This window comes from Mus pahari, chromosome 20 (assembly GCF_900095145.1).
Source record: "Mus pahari chromosome 20, PAHARI_EIJ_v1.1, whole genome shotgun sequence".
NCBI lineage: Eukaryota > Metazoa > Chordata > Mammalia > Rodentia > Muridae > Mus > Mus pahari.
The window spans coordinates 50,685,268-50,706,983 of NC_034609.1; the positions used below are offsets into that span (position 1 = coordinate 50,685,268).

Sequence of the window (21,716 nt, forward strand, 5' to 3'; positions counted from 1 at the left end):
GACTTGGAAGTTCTCTGTTTTTCCGCCACGTGGGTCCCAGAGATAGAACCTAGGTGTCAAAGTGCCTCTACCCATTGAGCCATCTTACCACTACACTGGTAGCTTGAAAAAAATATCCAGGCATGGGGCACATACCCCCAGCTATCTGGGAGGCTGAGGCATGATGATGGCTTAAGCTTAGCAGGTCAAGGGCAGCCTGGGTAACATAGTAATTAATTAATTAATTAATAGTAGTAATTATGATAATACCCCTTAATTAATAATAGTAATAATGATGATGATGTTGTTGATGATAAAAATTGTAATAATAATAATACTTTTGTGACTTAGGCAAGTGCTTCCTCTGAGGTGTTACTACCCCACAAGTAGTAGTCCTTCTGGGCAGAAGCTAGCCTGCATTGTGTCTGACTCCCGTCAGGGAAAGCCTGTGAGGGCTCCAAAGGGCTTTTTTCTGCTTACTGTTGGGTCCTGAAGCTGTGTGTTCCTGGTGTCCATGTGAGCTCTGCAGGCTGGAGGCGTTTCCCTCAAGATGTAAAGCTAAATTCCCCTCACTCCTGTGTGAGACCACTGACAGGCTAATAAGGAAGACCGATGATGGTGATCAAGAGAACTGCTTATAAAACGATGAGGTTGTTACCAGGGGCCACAGAGGACAGGCGAGCTTCCCACCAGCGAGATGACCTCCCTGTGATCCGCAGAGCATCCTGGGACCCAGAACTGCCTTTATCAGAGCAGACTTGGGATTAACAGTCTTGATGACCAGCTTTTTAACCCAGAGAGAGTATAGCTCTATGGTTTTAATTTGTTATGATTTATTATACTGGAATTGGTGTGAAATGGCCAACAAATCACGGGTGTCACAATCTGGAGACGAATTTTATCAGCTGAGCAGAGGGAGCGCCCGTGGGATTTGCACAAGCTTCTCATAATTCTTTTCATATTACAGATGATGAGGAAAACTGTAAAAAGAAACTGGAGGTGACGTGGTATTCCCTAAGTGGCTAATTTCACATGTGCACATAGACACATATAAATAGAGCTACTTGGTCTCTGTTTAGATGCCACTGTACAATTTAAAGTGATTGATTTGTACACAGGCAGAGATCTATTTGCCTGAAATCCATTAACCCAATAAGACCAGGGCTGTGTATCTTATGCATCTGGGTTATCTATGGAAAATGAAAACATGACAAGGTATTTACCAATTATAAGTTTTTTCGTGCTTATATTTGACTGAATTTAGATCAACCCACCAACATAGGAGTGCTAATTTGGGAGGAAGAGCTATCCCAAAATACCGAACATTATAAATACCTTCCTGCCTCACAAAATAAATAAATAAAATAAAATAAAATAAAATAAAAAATCTGCCCCTTTTCAAAGCTAACTTCACATCTATAATTAATTGGAACATCACATTCTTGCTTCACAGCCCAAAGAGAAATTGAGTTCAGGTGTTTGTGAAACATATGGGGGTGTACTGTGAATTTATGACCTGTGGCCTGAGTGTAAAACCCCGAGATATTTGCTGCTAAAACTTAATGAAGCTTGTTGTGGAGGAGCTATTTTTGTTTGTAACTTGGTAGCCAGTGCATTGCTTGGTTTAGCCTCCCCACTCCTTTTCCCATTCCTCATCAATCTCGGAGCCTACAAGATGGCAGAGACCCTGTATCCCTGACCAGGGATCCTGTTTTAGCTTTAGCAGCTTGAGAATTAGTTTGCCCCATACCATTTTGGTGTGTCTGGATTTTAACTCAGCCTTTTCAGCCTTGTCAGTCGGACAGTAGGCCGGAGCGAGAGTAATGCCTAGAAGCACTCCCGTCTACCACAAAGAAGCAAAAGTTTTCAAGGCAGGACAACCATTGACCTTTGCTGAAGTAAGCAAAGATACCGGACAGGAGAGACGACTTAGTCCTGAGTGCTTGTGACTTAGTCCCGAGTGCTTGTGACCTAGTCCTGAGTGCTTGTTGCTGTACCTGCATGAGTGCCTGCCGGAGTACACCCTCAGCTGTCACATAGAAATCTAGGCACCGTGGCTTCAGTGCTGGGGAGGTAGGGACAGAAGGAACCTTGCAACTTATAGCATAATTAGTGAGCTCCAGGTTCAGTGAGACCCTGAATCGAGAAAGACACCAGGGGTCAAACTCTGGTCTGCACCTTTGGGTGTACAATACTCACAGATCACACATACACGTACATACACACACTCACACACATGTATGCACAGAAATACACATACACATATGTACTCACACACATACACATATGCACACATGCACTCATACACATGCAAACACACACACATAGATACACTCATACACACATACATGTACATACATACGCATGCATTGCACATACATACACACCCATGCACACACATATACACATGTGCGTGCACACAAATACACACAGATGCACACACACTGAGTAGGGCCCTTAACTTCATCATCATCATCTCCCTCAGAATAACCACCATGTCTCAGAGGACAGATCTCCACTACACCCACCTCTGCCTTGGTGCTTGTATCTCAGGTTGAGCAGAGTGTTCCAGACTTGAATGCCAGGAGGAAAAACGAAAGCGAGTGTTCCCTTCTAACAGATGGGCGCAATGAATTCAATGAGGACTCTGTATTTGCTTACTAATTTACAGCAACTAAGAACTTACTTCTGATATGTGCAGATGAAAACTATTTTTCTGGCAACGGGAGATCGGGATTATTCTACGGGATTGCTAACCAGCACAGAACAAGCCCCATGTCAGGAGGTGGCTTCCTCAGCTTTTAGCAGGTGCCACTGGGTGCAGTGGTACCCCCTCCATGATTCACTGTCTCTGTTTAAGAGCTTATCTGCCCCTGCTCTATCATGCTAACTGTCCCGAAAAGCTTACAACCCCTCACATCCATAGTCGACATCATTGTGAGATATTGCTCAGTGATGTGAGGCGTTGCTGGTTGTGGCTGCCTCTTTCCAAGACTGCTTGACAAGTATGCCCCTCATCAGTTGCTCCCTCTGTCAGTCTCTTTCTGTTCCGGTCACCCTGTTGCTTTAAGTGACATGTATGAGATATCTGTACTTTAGATTCAGTGTTGGGACAAAATAGGGATGCACAGTTGGACACCAGGAGCAGGCAGTTCTACAGGAAAGGGATTAACTTAGTTTGTCCCAGTCAACATGCTTTGAAAATGAACAGTTTTGAGGAGCACGGAGATGGCTCAGCTGTGCAAGCACAAGAACCTGTGTTTGATCCCCAGAACCCATGTGTAAAATGATGCGTGGGTGGTCCACACTCTGTAACCCTCATCCCAGGGAGTCAGAGGCACGAGGATCCTAGGGCTTGCTGACCTGTCCAGCTCAGCAAAACAGATGAGTGTCAACCTGGGTTCAGCAAAGGACTCTCTATCTCTATAAACAAAGTGGAGAGTGACCAAGGGGGAAAAAAACCCAGCATCATCTTTTGGTACACATGTGTATGCATGCACACACACATGGATGAATAGGATACCTGTCAAAGTGATGGAAACTTCTCAGTAGGAAAAACTTTGATTGAGTATAGATTGCATTATTTCCAGGATCCGAAATATTTGGAAATTAACTTCTTGTGTTTTAATTAGGCCTAGAATAATGGCCCCGTTGCATCTCCGGTAATTGGGTGCCAAGCACAGGTGTGAAATTCACTAGCGTTTGGAATAGAATTTTGAGCTTAGGCCAGAAAGTAAATTGGTAGGGCTGAGGATCAGGCAAAAGTGAAGTGGCTGAGAGTGGAGGCTGGCATGCCTAATGAACATTTGCTGGGCAGCTAGCCTGTTGAAACTGACGGTTTGAAGTCTACCTGATAAGCCCAGGACCCTAAATGAATATCTCCTTATAGGTGACTTGTGAGAAAGCTCCATCAGCTCCTGGGTCTCTTATGACCAGGGCAACATTTAATTAGGGCTGGCGTATACATTCAGAGGTCCAGTCCATTATCATTAAGGCAGGATCATAGCAATATCCAGGCAGGCATGGTGCAGGAGAAGCTGAGAGTTCTGTATCTTAATCTGAAAGCTGCTAGCGGAATACTGGCTTCCAGGCAGCTAGGATGAGGGTCTTAAAGCCCCCCCCCCCCCAAGGACACACTCACTCCAACAGGACCACACCTTCTAACAGTGCCACTCCCTGGCCTGAGCATATACAAACCACCACAGTCTCCCTCAGACATAGACAAATAAGAACATAAGGCTCACCAGGTTGTCAGGAGACATCCAAATTTTCTTGGGTACTGATTTTTCAGAACAGAGTGTGGTAGGCGGTTTTAGTAGAGATCCTCCCACCCCACCCCACCCCAAACAAGACACCATGAGCATTTGGAACGATATCTATGGAGCATTCTCTATATCTGCCCTGTTCCATGGCTTTATCTGTTAGGGCACGTAGTGGGCATCGATTTTCCAGTTGTATCTTCTATACCAGTGTTTACTTGGTGGACTTTCTATCAGGACAGGACTTTGCAGGGACCATCTTTAGAAATGATAGTGTCAGATTCCCCCNCCCCCNCCCCCCNCCCCCGAACAACAACCATCCATTTTCTCTGCTCTTTTGACGAGCCTGTTTTTTGCAACAGTCCCGTGTTTATTTGGTTCCAGTATAAGGACAGAGTTGTATGTATTTTTAGTTCACTTTAGCAACTGAGAGCCATCCCATGCCACTCTCTAACACAAGTGAGCAGGGAGTGGAGCATAAGTGCCTGAGGGATTGAGGGAGGGAGATCTAGAGAGCACACTGCTGTGCTGGTGGTTCATAGCAAAAGATCTAGGAAGGACTGGTCAGGTTCTGCTCTAGGCTGAGTTCCCTCAGCCTTGATGCTTAGATTCAGACTTAGTTCTGTGTTCACCCCCCACTCCCCACCCTGCTACATTCTTGCTGTGTGTGTGTGTATGTGTGTGTGTGGGGGGGGTGTGGGTGTGTGTGTGGGTGTACAGCATATATGTGTGCATGAGCCTGAATATATGATTAGTCAACTTCAGGTGTCTTCCTTAGTCCCTGTCCACCTTGTCTTTTGAGACAGGGGTATTTGCCACTCTGATTAGGTAGACTGACAAGCCAACAGGCATCTGCTTGTATCCACCTCACAGATTTTTCTGGTTAGTTTTTATGTCGGCTTGACATGGGCCAGAGTCCTTTGGGAAGAGCGACCCTCAATTGACAAAACAGATTGTTTTGTGGACAGGCCCGTGATGTATTTTAATTAGCGACTGATGTGGGAGGGCCCAACTCACTGTGGGCCACGTCACCCCTTCCCTGGTGGTCCTGGGTGCTATAGGAAAGCAGAGAGAGCAAGCTGTGAATGCAAGCCGGTAAGCAGAATTCCTCCAGGTTCCCTGTCCTGTTTGAATTCCTGCCCTGGCTTCCTTCAGCCATGGAAATATGACCTGAGCGTTGTAAGCTAAAAGAAACCTTTCCTTCCCAAGATGTTTGTAGTCATGGTGTTTTATCTCAGCAGTAGAAACTCTGAATAATGCACAGATTATAGGTATGTGCCACCATATCTGGCTTTTTCTACATGGCTTCTGGGAATCAAATCTGATGCCCCATGCTTACAGGGAAATAACTGATGGAGCTCTCTCCCTGGTCTTGTTTATATTCTTATACTGTGGAAATGTTCTTGTCAAGAGTATGAAAGAGCATACCCATGACAGTCACATTGCAAATCCCTCTTCTTATCATTTCCATAGATGTTCTGTTGGACAGAGTAAGCCATCTGGCCGTGACCATTATCAGTGAGCTATGTTTTCCCTGCCTGACAAATTAACACGAGTTCAGTCATTTCAGACGGCACACATCTGTATCCCATTTCTGTGAGTCTGGAGTCCAGACATGGCTCGGCTAGATCCTTTGCTCAGGGTCTCACAGTGGACAGAGACGAGGTTAGTGAGGCTGGCTGTTCCGTGGAGGTTCTGCTGGGGAAGTCCAGACCTCCTTGCTCTTTCTTTGCAACTCGGAGCAGGCAGCTCCATTCCAGAGGTGAGCAGCCTGGATGCCCTGTTCTTAGGTGGTCCTGTAAGTGTAATCCCACACACCCAGCAGTGATGACTAGAAACAAATGCGGGCCCTGCCCACACTTGAGGGTGAGTTTCAGAAAGGCAGAGCGCACAAGAAGGTGAGGGCCCTGGGAGCCCCGTTAAAGGGTAAGCTTCACAAATGTTTGCTGGATAATGGTCTCTGCCACAAGCCTCTGGTGATGACTGTGAATAGGACTAAGGAAAAGATGTATGCATGCTGGTTCTGAGAGGGACTGTAATGGTGTTTTCGTTGGAGGACAGCTGGGTGAGAACTAAGCACAAAGCTGGCCTGGGAAGTTAGGAAACGCTTCAGGGAGGTGGAATTTGATTTCCTGGTAGAATTTTGAAAGCTGAAAAGAGAGAGTGGGGGAGAAAGAACTATTGGAACAAATGTATTCCGTACCTTATTTAGCTACTTTCTTCTTTAGTGTCGGATATAGTCATCACTGTCCCCTTTGGGGACCAGGGAAGTCTGGCCACAATCCAGTTAAACTTATTATCCACCTTCATACTGGTGTCCACATCTTATTTCCATGGGCATGGCCAGAGTCGTCAAGGTAGTAATGCCTACTTAACAAATGCATGGCTGGCTTGCTGTCTATTTGAATTTGGGGTCTCCGTGTTCTATCCTCGCTTCTAGGTTTCCAGAGTTCTGTTGCATAATTAAAAATGCAAATGCCACAGTAATTTTAGTCTGTAAAGCATCAGTTGCATTAAGCATTCCTTTCCCTTTGCAAACTCTTTGTTCCTCTAAGATGGGTCCAGAATTCAAGCTCACAAGAGAGTATGGCCAGATTCAATTTGTGTTGGAAGGAGAAGGTGGACTAGGAGGCTGTAAGGACGACACCCATTTCAGATATTTGGTACACTTTAGTAGCCACCAGGCATTCCTTTTGGATACCAGAATCTGTGGGTGCCCAAATTCCATATTATATAATGTTAATATTTGCATATAAAAATCTATGAACATATGCCCGTATACTTTAAATCCTGTCTAGGTTTGTAACACCTAACACCATATGATCCCCATGTAACTTATCAGTATGCTTAATTATGTACAGAATAACAGCAGCTTAAGTTAGTAATGAGTCAGGCAGTCTTGGCGCACGCCTGTAATCCCAGCACTTGGGAGGTAGAGGCAAGCGGATCTCTGAGTATCAAGGCCAGCCTGCTCTACAAAGTGAGTTCCAGGACAGCCAAGGCTATACAGAGAAACCCTGTCCCCCCCCCCCAAAAAAAAAAGTTAGTAATGAGTTGATGAAATGGCTCAGTTGGTAAAGGTACTTGGCAACTGAGCAGTGGAAGGAAAAGGTCGCTCGATCTCTAGCACAAAGAGGCTGCATTCTCACAATTTTAATGAGTCATTTGATAAATCCTCAAACTTCTAAAAAGGGGGCAGAGAGATTGCAAAGTAGTTAAGCACACTGGCTTTCCTTCCTGAGAACCTGGGTTCAATTCCCAGGACCCACCTGTTGTCTCAACCTTCTGTTAACTCCAGTTCCAGGAGATCTGATGCCCTCTTGTGGCCTCTGTGGGCACTGCATGATGCAATGGTATGCCTGCCTGTCAAACATCCATACATATAAAAACACATAGTAAAAACAAACAAACAAACAAAATTAAGTCATGATCTTAACAGCTTCCCTCCCACCCCCAATATTTTCTACCCATGGCCTGCTGAGCCCCAGGATGAACCCTATCTCCAAACCCATTGCATATGTTCCTCAGGACTGCCATTCAGAGATCATGGGGCTGCAGTTGACATGGTACAAATAAATGACTTAAGAAAGCCAAACAGCAGTGCAGAATATAAAGTAGTGGTAACGACTGGATGCCAGCTGCCCTCTTGTGTATGGCTTGTCTTGGGTCAAAACAATACATTAAGGCAATGGTTAAATTTAAGGTAAAAAAAAAAAAATTATAATTTCTGGTTTTCTGGGCTGTGGTGGCACACACCTTTCTTTTTTTTTTTTTTAACCTTTTATAGATTTGTTGTGACTTTCCCATCATTCAGTGCAGTCCTGCTCCTCTCCCTGTCCCTTTACACACACACACAACCACCACCACCACCACCATCACCACCACCAACATCAACAACAAAGCATAGAAAATGTCTCATCATGGAAGCTGTAGTGTGTCACAGTGTGCCTGTACCTCTCTGTCTGCACATCTTCACTTGAGAATATTCATTGCAATGAGCCATTGTTTGAGATATCTGGCTTCTGTGATACTATCAATATTGGACCCTCATCAGGATTCCTCCTCAATATCCTTTTGTTTCCCTATGTGCTGGAGATCCTGTAGTTTTAGAACAGCATGACTGGCCTTTTCATGGGTCTCAGCCTTCCACAGATGACACAGGTTTTGAGATGGGCCGATTTAGAGTCCTGGATCTGGGCCTGGGTGGTAGTTGAGCTGGTCAGCCTGCTGGCTCTACCTTATCTTCACCACCAGGGGGAGTGCTCCAGCACTGCTCCAGCACTGCTCCAGCTAGGGTGGCACACACCTTTAATCTCAGCACTCAGGAGGCAGAGGTAGGCAATTTCAGAGTTCGAGGTCAGCCTGGTCTACAGAGTGAGTTCCAGAACAGTTGGGGTTACACAGAGAAACGCTGTCCAGAAAACCAAAACCAAACAAACCAAACAAAAGGAAGGAAGGAAGGGAGGGAGGGAGGGAGGGAGGGAGGGAGGAAGGAAGGAAGGAAGGAAGGAAGGAGCAAGCTAGGATTGGATAATTCAGTTGGTAAAGTTCTTATTGTGCACACACATAGGGAACTAAGTTTGATCTCCAGCACCCTTGTTAACAAAACAAAACAAACACTGGGCACGATAATCCCAACATAAAGAAATAGAGATGGGCAAATTCTGGGGCTTGCTGGCCAGCCAGTCTAGTCTAATCAGTGAGCCCCAGGTTCTAGTTAGGCTCTGTCATATAAAGTAAGTTAAGTGGCACCTGAGGGACAACATCCAAGTTGACTTCTGCCTTCCACATGCATCTGTACATGTCCCCATAGAAACATGAGCATACACATATACACTCACACATACACACACACTGAAGGTAAATTGGAGGGCATTCTCTGGCCTGTTAGAACCTAGAACCCCTCCCCTACCATCTTAGAGCCTACTTGTTGAATGTCTTCCTGGGCCCTGCTCTGACTGGCTATCTCAGTCTTCATAAACAGCACACTTACCATATTCTCCTAGATGGCCATTCTCAGACCAGTGAGTGAGGACAGGGACAGCTGTGCAACCTGTGCCCTCACTCTGTATACCAAGAGTACCAAGTTAGCAGGCCTGCACAAGCTCCACTTACACTTAGCACAAATAAATGTATCAGCTACCATAGGGAGAAACACACAAGGCCCACCAGGAGGCTCCAAGCTGGGTGTCCTGTTTTTATGGACTGCCAAGTCCCACTACACCATGCATGTATAATGGGCCACAAGTCTGTAAGACAGGGCCCAGAATACAGAAAAACAAAACCTACATCATTATTGAACTAAAGCAAGTCTTCAAATAGTACACACACATGTACTTATGCACACACGCATGCACACACACAAGCAGTCAAGCTACAGAAGCCAGTATTGCAAGACTTGTTAGTGTTAGCATTTGGACCGAAGGTGTCCTTTGTATGTTAGTAGAGAGCATCCTAAACTCCCATCATCTCTGTACAGATCCCCATGATATGGGGTCTCTGGAAATGCAATTTCTAGACTCCTCATTAAGACTTCTTTTGTCTCAGTCATCCTTTGAATCTACTTTGGTGGTGTTTTTATTTTATTCTTCACTGGGGTGGGGAAAGATAGGAAGAAAAGAAAGAGACCAGTTTTAAATTGGCATAAGCCTTAATCTAGGTTGATTGGGATGTGTAGGGATTAGTCACTGTTGCTAATGAATATTTAAATCTCCTTTGGCTTTCTTGGCAAAAGAGCTCATCAGAGTTTTCAAAGCCGGATTTGAATGATTGGCCCATCACAGCCTGGCCTGAGAAACAAGAAAGCTGGTACAATAGTTCCCTCTCTTGAAGCCAGGTCTCACCTCCACACTGCCAATGGGTATTCCCAAAGGGCGCTCGATGGCTTCCCATACTCGGAAATCATCATCATCAATCATGAAAGCATCGCAAAGTCCCACTACACCAGGCTCCACTTCAGCTAGAGCCAGAAAAGCGTTGTTGCTGGTTTAGGGCAAGCCTATCTAATTCTTTAGAACACTGGCTGAAAGAAACCAGAGGAAAGAATAGGAACTGGGCAGATTTGGAAACCAAGACCCCGGGGGAGTTCTAGGGCTGATCCCAGAAGGCCACTGAAGTTACCAAAACTAAAATTAAGGACCCTGTCAGCCACCTTGTTGGGGAATGACTTTCACCTCATCACAGGCAGTAGAAGGTTGGTTTTCATCACTTGCTTGGATTTCATGAGACCCATAAATGTACAGTTACTGTGTGGAAACAGTTGAGCGGTGGTCCTGGTGAGGTGGGAGCACTTTCATAGTTAGTCTTGCCTCCGATCATCCTCCCATTGATACATGTTGGGAGCAAAAGTCCACTGTCAGTAAAGGGATAGTAATGTTAAGGGGACAGTAATGTTATGGGGACAGTAATGTTGGAAAATGCTCACTTTTCTGTTTCTGTGCTGGCATCTAGCACAGTGTTTATGCATGTATATATCTGAATGTATGGATGTTCGTGTGTGTATGTGTGTGTGTATGTGTGTATGTGCTTGCGCATATGTGTGTGAATATGTGCCTAGACAGTCAGTGGTGGCATGGAAAAGAAGGAGCTGTAGGCTGGTAGCTAGTACTAATGTCCCGGAGCAAGAGTCAGCTATATCTCTATTTTTAAAAGCCAGTGGGGATAGTGGCCTGCATGCTTCAGAAGCAGGAGGGAACTTTCGAGACTGCACCAGCAGCTACTTGATTTGAAACATGTTTTCAGACCAATCCACCCAAAACATTTGCCAGTCACCCCCTTAAAATGTCAGTTTTCACATTTGGTGGGGCGAGGGGAAACTGCCTTCTCTGCCAGTCTTTACAGCTGTTCTTACTACAGAGGGAAGCTCGCTGTTCTACAAAAGGAAGCATCATTGTTTAAGCAAGTGGTTTGCTCAAACACTACCTTAACTTGATTTTTCTACGTTTCTCATTATACTGTGAAAATCATACCTTGCGTGTGGCCTTGATGACGTGAACAGGAAGCTGATGAAATAGCGATATGATACAGTCTTGCATATCAGCGAGGACATGCACATATTCATACATGTATTCACATGCACATACTATGCACATGAATTGTACATTCATAGATATATATATATATGTATAAACATACAATTATGTATGCACAGAGATACCCACGCAGGCACATATACATTTATGGTTTGCAGCTCGGCGGAGAAAACATACTGGGTCGGCTTTGTACCCCTGAGCCACATCTCCAGCTTCATTTTAATTTTTGGTATGATTTTTAATTTGAGACAGAATCTCACTAAGCTGCTCAGGTATGGCTAGACCTTTTGATCCTCCTGCCTCTGCTCCCCACACAGATGTCAGAACCGTCACACTTGGCTTGTGAGGCTGAGTGCTGTTGCTGCTTGTTGGGGGAGGTTAGTGTCATGCCACTTGATTAGGATGATATTTATGGATGATAATTATCTCTGCTTCATATGTAAAAGTCAAAGAAGAATGGTGTGCTCTGGGCTAGGAAGCTGGAGCAACTTGTCTGGACCCTAATTGTTCTGATGGCCAAAGCCACATTCCTTCCAAACCTTCGCCACCAGCACCTAACCAGATTATAGAAAGGAAGTAAGACCTTGAAAGAGCACTACAAAAGAGGTCTCTCTCTCTCTCTCCAAACACAGTTCACCCTCTCAGAGCTCTGCCAGTAGAGCCTCGGTGAGCCTAAGTCCTGAGAACAAATGGCCATTTCAAATGCCCAGATTTTGTTGTAAAAATCCACTTCCTGTTTGAGCAACATTCCACAGCTAGCTGCCCTTCTTCCCCCTCACAATTGTAATTTATGGCTGCTTTTCCTTGAGGGTGTTCACGGCTGCTCCTTCTCTCTTAGCAATCGATCCACTCCTAGCAACCATGACCGGATACAGCGTCTACGGCAAGAGTTCCAGCAAGCCAAACAGGATGAGGATGTGGAAGACCGGCGCCGTACATACAGCTTTGAGCAATCTTGGGTGAGTGTTTGGTTCCTCCACCCAGCAAATAGGCTAACAGCTGCCCTGAAAGAGAGGCCCCTGAGCTATGACCGCAGTCCTTTATGAAATAAGACAAGATGGAGCCAGATCCCTCTGACCTTTAGCATTCTGACCTTTCCCTCATTTCCATCTGGGTTCCATCATTGCTAATCTCATTTTGTATCTTGTTCTACCATCTGTCTGCTGTGTAATAGGTTCAAAATAGCCATATGATGAGACACCACCACAGAATGTCTGCTCTCCGTCCACTGCATTTGCTACTAGGTTTACTCAATGCCTTTCTGTAGAGCAGAGCCAACGTAAGTTCAGCTCATGATCTTTTTTGTCTTTGAGACAGAAATTGGTAATTCTCGGTTCTCTAACCTCCCCTTGATACTTTTTGTTTTGTTCTATTTTGTTTTACTGAGACAGGGCCTCATATAGCCCAGGCTCCCCCTACCCCCATCCCCTATCTATATAGTCAAGCATAACCTTAAACTCCTGATCCTCCTGCCTCTGCCTCCCAAGGATGGTACACACATGCATCATCATGCCTGTTAGCTGTGGTGCTGGTCGTCAAACCCAGGACTTCACACATCCTGGACAAGCACTCTACCAACTGAGCCACATCCCCAGTCCTGTCAAGTATTTGTCAAATTCCTGTTTGTCTGGTTTCACCTCTCTTCTCATCCATCCGGTGTGTGGCCACTTCAGTGATCTCCACAGAACAAAACTGTGGCTGCTACTCCTGTGTCCTGCATCTGTGAAACCTGGTGGCACATCTGGGTAGAGAGATGGTAACAGAGCTGGGGTTGGAGACAGGAAAGTTTTGTTTGGAGACTTTCTAGGGAGGGCAGGAATGAGTCAGTAAGAGCTGCTCACAGAGGCAAACACCTCTCTGGGCTTTAAAACTTCCAGCCCTGGTGGTAAGTCAGCCCCCATTGACTGCCTGGAGGACTAAGAGAGAAGGAAACATATTTGTAGAGAAACTCTATGATTGAGATGGACGAGACCAACAGGAAAAAGGCCAGGATGTGCTTTAGTCCTGATGAGAATTCTGGGATCAGAGCTAGTTAGTCTGAGTAGGGGGACCTGTACAGCTAGAAGATGGGTCACCCCAGTAACTCAAGAGTATGTAAAAATGGCCAGATGCCTAAGAACTATAGTGAGGCAGCTGTGCTGTCCTTGTACTTGAGGCACAGAAGCTGAAGAGCAGTGCCCAGAGGTTAATGAGTCCCTTCAAAAACAGTTCTTGGAATAAAATGCATTGTACCAGATTTCTGGATAGGTTGGAGGAAGAATGGTATTCGAAAAGACTTGAGTTAGGCACATGGTCCTCCTTGACCAGAGGAAGGCTGGACCTCCCAGCTGAGGTGAATCTGACAGGTGGCTGGTTTGAGGGGAGAGTGAGCGAAGATAGAGATCTAGAAAGAGTGCAGCCATGCTCGCCTTCCTTCTGGAATCTCAGGGTGACCTTCCGGCCCTTCTTGTTCCTAATACCCAATTTATCCAGTGTACTGGGCAAAGCCAGAGACCTTCAAGAGTTTCTGATCAAGGAGCTTAATGATCATATGGAGGAAGATTGATTTGGAAGGAAAGTCCTGCATTCGGTAGATAGCCCTCACCTTGGATCAAGTGAGGAAGACCAGTCTTAGAATGGTCAGTGGTGGTGTGAGACCTGCATTCAGGTGTGGAAATGTCCCAAGTCCATCCTTGCCCGACCTTGGGTGTTATAAACCAATACAACATCCAAACAACTATCCAGTTGTCTTCTGGAGCTGTTCTGCTCTTAGTGGTGTTTTCATTATAAAGGATTTGATTTATTCTCTAAATTGAGTCATCTCTGTAGCAACAGGATGGAACAGTGATAATGGACTGGTGTTGTTTGGTGTGATTGACTCCATCTCCCCCTAAGAGGTTTCCTAAAGAAGGCTTCTTATGTGATGTGTAGTAAATAGTTAACTACATCTGAAGAGAGTACCAGGCACAGTGTGAAGCCAAAGGGGAACGCAGCTACCACAGATGGAAGCAGTTGTCACACACTTCGCTCTAACCTGTAAGCCCCTGCACAGCTTGACAGTCCCACAGTTTGCTATGAGGCACACTTAGTTACCCAGGAATGTGGCTTTTAGTCCAGCATCTTCCCAGCATCTATTTTTTTCAGTTAATGACTTGATTTGTAAACTTCCTGAATGCTCACAGTGTCCCACCATCATGCAGTGCGAAAGAACAAAGCCCCGATAGAAGACTGTGTATTCCTAAAACCCTACAGTGGAGCTGTTGCGAAGAAAGCCATTCTCGATCCTTCTGCCTCAACCTCCTGAGTACTGGGATTGCAGGTGTGGTTACCACTCCTGGTTTCCAACCAACTAATGGTCACATTGTACCCGCAGGAAGGAACTTCAAGTTTGAGTTCAAGTGACTCTCTCTCAGTGTAGGATATTTTCATTGAGAGAATTTGGAAGGATTTTATAGAGGTCTGAATGAGGAAGTATCTGTGATTCAGGTGTTTCCTCACTATCTCTTTAATGGGAGCAATCACTCTAGAGAAAAGATTGGAGAAAACCTTGCACTTTGGAAATTCAACTGCCGAAGGTCATAGGTCAGATTACAGTGTGCCAGGTGCCATTGGAACTTGTATATCAGAGGTTGACCTTTTTCTTTTTCTTTTTCATTTGCAGTTGAGGTCTGTCCCTTTTGCTGATCACATATGTGAGCTTACAGCAGCCATCATTCTGCTCTGCTCAGTCATCTTAGCATCTGCTCTCCTGTTCCCTCACTGAGAGCTGCTAGTGTAGCCTAGCAGAGTATAAGCTGCTAGTGTAACCTAGCAGAGTGTAAGCTGCTAGTGTAGCCTAGCAGAGTGTAAGCCCCTCTGGTTTTTATTGTCCCTTCGGTGGCTAGGAATCTTCTTTCTTTCTTCCCATGTGTTTGCTGACTTGGTAGAATCCTGCCCCCCCTCCCGCTTCACTCCCCCCCTCCCCCATACTGGGAAGATGTGAGAGTGTGGTCTCACATGTAACAGTCCATACTCGTTTTATTGTTAAAGAATATCAAGTTCATCTTTCACATGTATGGAAAACTGCTCATATAAGCTGAAGTCACAGTATAGCCAGATGTATCGAATAGTTTAGTAGTCAACAACTCCATCTACAGATGTATCGCATAGTTTCCTAGTCAACAACTTCATCTACAAATGTATCGCATAGAGAGTTTCCTAGCCAATGACTCCATCTACAGAGCTTCCTGCAGCAAAAATTACTGCAAGTAGCCCCCAAACCTCATCTATTTTGGAAATGTTCAGTGTAGACCCCAGCAGTGTGGAATGCACCTGCTCATGGGCCTTTGTTCAAGGCAGTATCTGAGTTGGAAAGAGCTGGTTTGTGGCACAAAAGGCCTTTAGAAGAGCACAGGCCCAGAAAATTTCTGAGCTCTGTCATTGGAAAGTATTCTCTCTCAGGTTAAGGAAGAGGAAAAAGCAGGTTCTGCCCCACCCATGCAGGTGCCACCTAAACAAAGCCTTAACTCTTCCCTAAGGTGACTTAGGGCAAGTCATTGAGTAGCTGGGGCGCTGGGGTGTTCACTATGGGGGTCCCAGGTTTAGATGGAACCTACCGGTTGCTCAAAAAGAGTTAAATTGCAGGCTGTGCACGCAAGAGTACAGAATGTTGGGGGCCCCAGGAAACCCACAGGTGAGGTGCTGGCTGGAAGCAATTGACAAGTGGGATAACAGAGCCTTTAATAATATTGCTAATTCCTTTCCATTCCCAGTCTGTAGTGACCAGAAGTACATTAACCCTTCAAGGAAAAAACTGACCCTGTGCAGGGTGAATGTCCTCACCCTTCTTGAGCTTGCTTTGTTCCTTGTACTCTTTAAACAAACAGAAAACCTGCCTTTTCTTCCATCTTACTGAAAGGTGTGGGCTTAAAGTGCTTCTTTCTATCTTACCAGTGCTTTGCCTGGTCTAATCAGGAGCCCAGTACAAGGCAGGGTTGATCTGCCTCCCTGGTTGCTTCCCACAGGCCAGGGGATTTGAGAACTGCAGGTTTGGTTTTGTTGACATTGAATTAATGACTTGCAAGACATCTGCTGCTGCTGCTGCTGCTGCTGCTGCTGCTGCTGCTGCTGCTGCTGCTGCTTCCTAGATGTTCCTTGTCCTTCATTCAGAAGACATCAGCCTCTCCCCCATGACCGCAGTTCACACTGCAAGGAGAGTCCTTTCCTTGGAAATGTCCCTAGAGAAAGCTGTTTTAGCAGCGGAGGGGTATCAATTCCTTATGGAGAAAGCCCCTTGCTATACAGCAAAGTAGACCCCTTGCTTTAGGCTCCATAACCACCTCTGTAGGCAAACTTATATGTGTCTGTGGGCTGTGACCCCTTCAGAGGAGGCACACTGGGTGCTATGACCTGCTGATGCTAATGGCTTGCTCTGTAGATCTATACCTAGTTTTCAAGGTCCCGGGTGCTTCAGGTAGGAAAATCTCACAGATGGGAGCACTGATGTAGGGACTGCATGGATGCCAAAGCACACCTTTATAGAGAATTCAGGGGAAACGGTGTTCTGAGGACCTTTCAGCTTTTACACAAGTTGTTAGTAGCACTGAAGCTTCCTAGCATTCAGAACCCACAAGAGTTTGACGAACAAGAGTTTGGCCGAGATCCCACAGCAGTTGTCTCAGTTGTACCACCCTGAGGGCCCCCCCAATCCCATCTGATCTGGGAGGTTAAACAGGGCCAAGTGTAGTTTGTATTGGATGGGAGATAGACATAAGATAGCTTCACTGTGGTTTAAGTTGTAAATAAGGGAACTATAGAAGATAATGACCATCATTAGCAGTATCCAAAGTTAATAATTTGTGTGACCTAATTGGATAAGACTTCTTTCTACCCACTATCAGACCCTTAAATTGTTATTTTAATCAGTATGGAATACATATGATAGTTATGCATGTTTAGCTTGCTAAATCAGGACCCACTGTCTTAAAGTGATATTGTTTTTTGTCATTATTTTTATCTAGAACACACACACTTTTATTTTTTACTATATGTGCCTTAGGCACATGTAAAATTTGGGAAGTTTTTTTGTGCATATTCAGGTAGAAAATAGAAAACCTCCAAGCAGTCATTTATAAGAATTATACATGGTCTGTATGTATATATGCATACTTCACACTATCTTCCTATCTCAAATTAAATGACCGAGTATGTTCTAAATTATGAAATTTGTATGTAACTATCATAAACTAACAATTATTTATTGCTACCTTTATAATAATCTGTAGAAAGTTACGTATTGCCAAGTTCTTACTACTGAAACTTTACGTTGTATCTACATAGTCTTCCTCATTTGCCTGTTCGTTATTTTAGCTAGTTTTCTTTGTGTTTTACTTTCGTAAATAACCAAAGAATAATTTTAATTAGCTGCAAGAAATGCTTACTTGATGCAAAATCAGTGGCACTCTGTGGAGGTCTTTCAAAGATTTTTCTTTCCCAGAATGAAACCAGCATTTTCCAGCTTTCTCAGACCTGAAGTAGCATCTTTCCAATCATGATAAAGACCAGTGTTTGCAGCTCACTTAAAAAAGGAAAAGGTGTATTTTGTGTTTTTAAGGAAGAGATTCCATTGTGCTCTCTAACAACCAACCACTCACCTCTACCTTACAGCATCTTTTCCTATTTAGATCAGGCACTTGGGTTGTTTTTTTTTTTTTTTAATGTAAAAGGTCATACCTTTAACCAATTTCATTACAAACAAGATCCAGATGATTTTATTATGTGCAGCTAAAGCAGCTTTGCTTCTTTGCCTGAATTTCAGGGTTGGGACACTTTGCTGGCACAGTGGCTTTTCTGTACAACTCTGTGTGTGTGTGTGTATTGCATGCAGGTGTGGGGCGTGTGTGTGTCTGCCTGTGTTTGAGTGTGCAGAAATCTGTGTGTCTGTGTCTGGTGTATGTGTGTGTGTCTGCCCTGAGTAAGTGTGTATGCTAGTGTGTGCCAGAGGTCACTGTAGACAATGCCTTCATTACTCTCCACCACATTTTGAGACAGAATCTTTCACTGAACTAGGAGCTGCAAATGGGCTGGCCTGGTGTCCTGCAGGCCCTGGAGATCTGAACTCAGGCCTTCATGCTTCTACAACAAATGCTCTACTCACACCACCAAACACACACTTTGTCGTTTCTGGTGGACATGTTTGAAAGCATGGACTCCTCTGTGGGGTTACATGTTCTCTCTTCCTCCCGTCTTTGTTTTTGTAATTTTTGATTCAGATACATGGCTGTGCTTCTGTGATGGGGACTGAGGTGCAGCCTTTGAAGGTAGAATTGCTCCTCATCAACTGTTCTTGTTATGCTTATGAGATCTGCATTGAACCTTTGAGAGGTTACTCTGTATGTGCACCTGTGTGTGTGTGTGTGTGTGTGTGTGTGTGTGTATGTGTATTATCATGTATGTGCAGGTACATCTTTGTGCATCTGGAGGCCAAACAACCTCGGTTATTTCTTGAGTACCACCCATGATTTTTGAGACATGGTTTCTTGCTGAGCCTGGAGCTCACTTCTTTGGTTGGCTGGCCAGTGAGACCTAGGTAGGGCCCCCCCTTTGCCTTTGCCTTCCCAATGCTAGGATTATAAACGTGTGTACAAACCTGGCAGTTCGAGATCTTCTTCCTCCTTCTTCCTCACCTCTTCCTCATTCTTCTTTCCCTCCTCCTTCTCCTCATCATTGGTTCTGGGTTTGGAAGTCATCAACTGAGTTATCTCCCAAGCTTCAAGTTACTTTTAATTTCCGGACAAGTGTAAAGGTTTCCAGAGTGATTTTATTGACTTGTTGCTATGCACTAGTCATGTATACAATCTTCTCTTAAGACACGTGGCCTATTAGAGTTGCCTCTTAAAGATGAAGGCGACTGTCGTGACTGGCATGCCATTTTGCAGGTTTGGAAGAAGGGGGTGTGAAATAAGGATGAAGCTGAAGCTTCTGTCTGATTAGATGAGGCGTCAGTCTGTCAGCACCTCAGTCATTCGCTTGTGCGTGCTGCAGCCCCCGTGTTGATCATTCCTGGAGCCTGCCAGAGCTTCAGTATATACTTACAACTGACAAGGTTTGAATGGTGTCAGAAAGTGCACAGTTGAAGAAACAAAAGCCCTTCAACTTTTTCCCCCTCTGTCAGAATCAAATTTTCAGGCCGTTGGGAGAAACAACTTAAAAATATACCTGCGTTTCCGTAAGATCTTCCATTTTCTTTTCACGTCCCCGCAAGCAGTGTGTCAGAAAACAGCGTGAGCTTAAATTGCTGCTTACTAAATCCCATCACAGAATGCCAGCGCCTTCCTGACGTGTGGGTAGCTCACGATGGCGAGGAGGAAGGAGATGGGGCACTTTGGGGGTACAGTGTGAACCATGCAGTTTTCACTGTATATTTTCCCTGACTGTTGATGTTCCCAAAGCTCCAGCAGATGCACCACCACCCAGTAGTTTAGTGGCATCCTGCCTCATGGAAGGGAGAGAAGATGCCTGTCTTTATTAATGTAGAGGATACTGTGTGCATCAAAGCAGGGACTTACTGGGGAAAATCAATGTCTGTCTGTCTGTCTACCTGCCTATCTATCCCCCCCCCTGTGTGTGTGTATGTGTGTGTGTGTATGTATACCTCAGGTGTCATTCCTTAAGAGCTGTCTGCCTATCATCCTTCTTTCCTCCCTCCCTCCCTTCAGATAAGGTTTCATACTGAAAGTAGAGTTCACCAATAGGCTAGGTTGGCTGGTCAGTAAGCCCCAGGGCTCCTTCTGCCTCTGCCTCTGCTTCTCCAGGTCTGGGATTACAAGTTCCTACCACCACCATACACATCTTTTAGGCAGGTTTTGGGAATCCTTATGCTTATACAGAATACACTGTACCCACTGAAACATTTCCTGCCCCTCAGTGTTCTTCGTGCTGAAGATGCATGATGTACTGCGTTGGATACAGCCTCCGTCACACATCTGCCCCAGCTAGTATGGTTGTGAATTTCCATCAGCACAGACTGGGTACCATAAAGTCTAAAACCACTTGCAATATTATTTTTTAAAAAAGATTTATTTTATTTATTATATGTAAGCACACTGTAGCTGTCTTCAGACACCAGAAGAGGGGATCAGGTCTTGTTACAGATGGTTGTGAGCCACCATGTGGTTGCTGGGATTTGAACTCAGGACCTCTGAAAGAGAATGCCGGCTGAGAATATCTGCTTTAGATGTATGTCCTGGATTATTATTATTATTATTATTATTATTATTATTATTATTATTATTATTATTATTTACTTATTACTGCTTACCAGTCCATAAGGTGCTTCATCCTGGCAAGAAGAGAGCAACTGTTGCTGCTGAGTTTCTCTTTAGTCAAAAGCCAATGGTGTGGGTGTGGGGAGCTATTCTTCAGGGGGTAGGACTCAGGTTACCTAAACACTCTCCTATGAATGCTAAGGCCATTACTTTACAAAGCCATTATTGTGTCATAACCTGCCACTGGTTTTCAGTGCTAAAAGAAAAATCAGAGCTTTTTTACCTGATATTCTTCACATGGAATATGTATACTGTGCAGTGTCACAGAGGGGCACAAGATGGATGGGTAATAAGATGGGTGTCTTGGGGTGCCAACAGCAGAGCGGCAGGAGGCCATCCCTGGGTATTCTGTGAAGCTGCTGGTTATTTTGATCTACACAGCATAATATATAAACTTGATAATCCACTGTAAATGAAAAACACACTCCACACATGTCCTGCTGGCCAGGTGGAGCAAAGATGTCTCTCTTAGGCTAGGTGCCCGTTGGCCAATTACCACTTCCCATTGACCAAGAGAGATATGTTACTTAAACTGGTACATTCAGTATTCATTAGCTTACAGGCCCATGCTAAGGTAAGGGTGTAAGGGTCCCTGGTCCTCTCTGGCTGACATCCTTGGAGACAAAGGCCTATATTTGGTAGCAGTGCCTCCTTTAAGCTGGTCTTTGGTTTCAAACTTGAGCTTCATAATACAAATAGGCCATTCATATTGTTTAGCATTGCTAGGGCAAAAGAGACAACTACTCAGTGCTCAGCAGCTCAGCAAGCCTTAAGTCACAGGCCCGTGAATTCCTCCATTTATCAGTTATGGTAGCAAATTTTTATTCTGTTCCTGTTGTGGTGGTTGGTTTGACACAAGGCCTCATGGAGCCCAGGCTGGTCTCAATCTCACTATTTAGGTTGGCCTTCACTTTCTGATCCTTTTGCCTCTACCTCCCAAGTGCTGGGATTACAGGTGTGTTCTAGTGTCCAGTTTATTCAATACAGGAAATAAAGCTAGGACTTCCTACATGCTTGGTGACCATTGTACCAACTGAGCTACATTACCAGCCCTCTGATTTTAGTCTTAATTTCTTCTTCTTCTTCTTCTTCTTCTTCTTCTTCTTCTTCTTCTTCTTCTTCTTCTTCTTCTTCTTCTTCTTCTTCTTCTTCTTCTTCTTCCT

At 44.8% G+C, this 21,716-nt stretch overlaps 1 protein-coding gene across 7 annotated transcripts in view; it reads left to right on the forward strand.

The window, feature by feature from the left end:
* The window catches only part of Pard3 (par-3 family cell polarity regulator), a 557,497-nt gene that overhangs the window by 525,291 nt on the left and 10,490 nt on the right, over positions 1-21,716 (forward strand). For all 7 annotated transcript variants that reach the window (XM_021220690.2, XM_021220693.2, XM_021220689.2 and 4 more), the window contains one exon: positions 12,108-12,228. In XM_021220690.2, the coding sequence (XP_021076349.1) occupies positions 12,108-12,228 (121 nt within the window). The remainder of the gene's footprint in view (positions 1-12,107; positions 12,229-21,716) is intronic.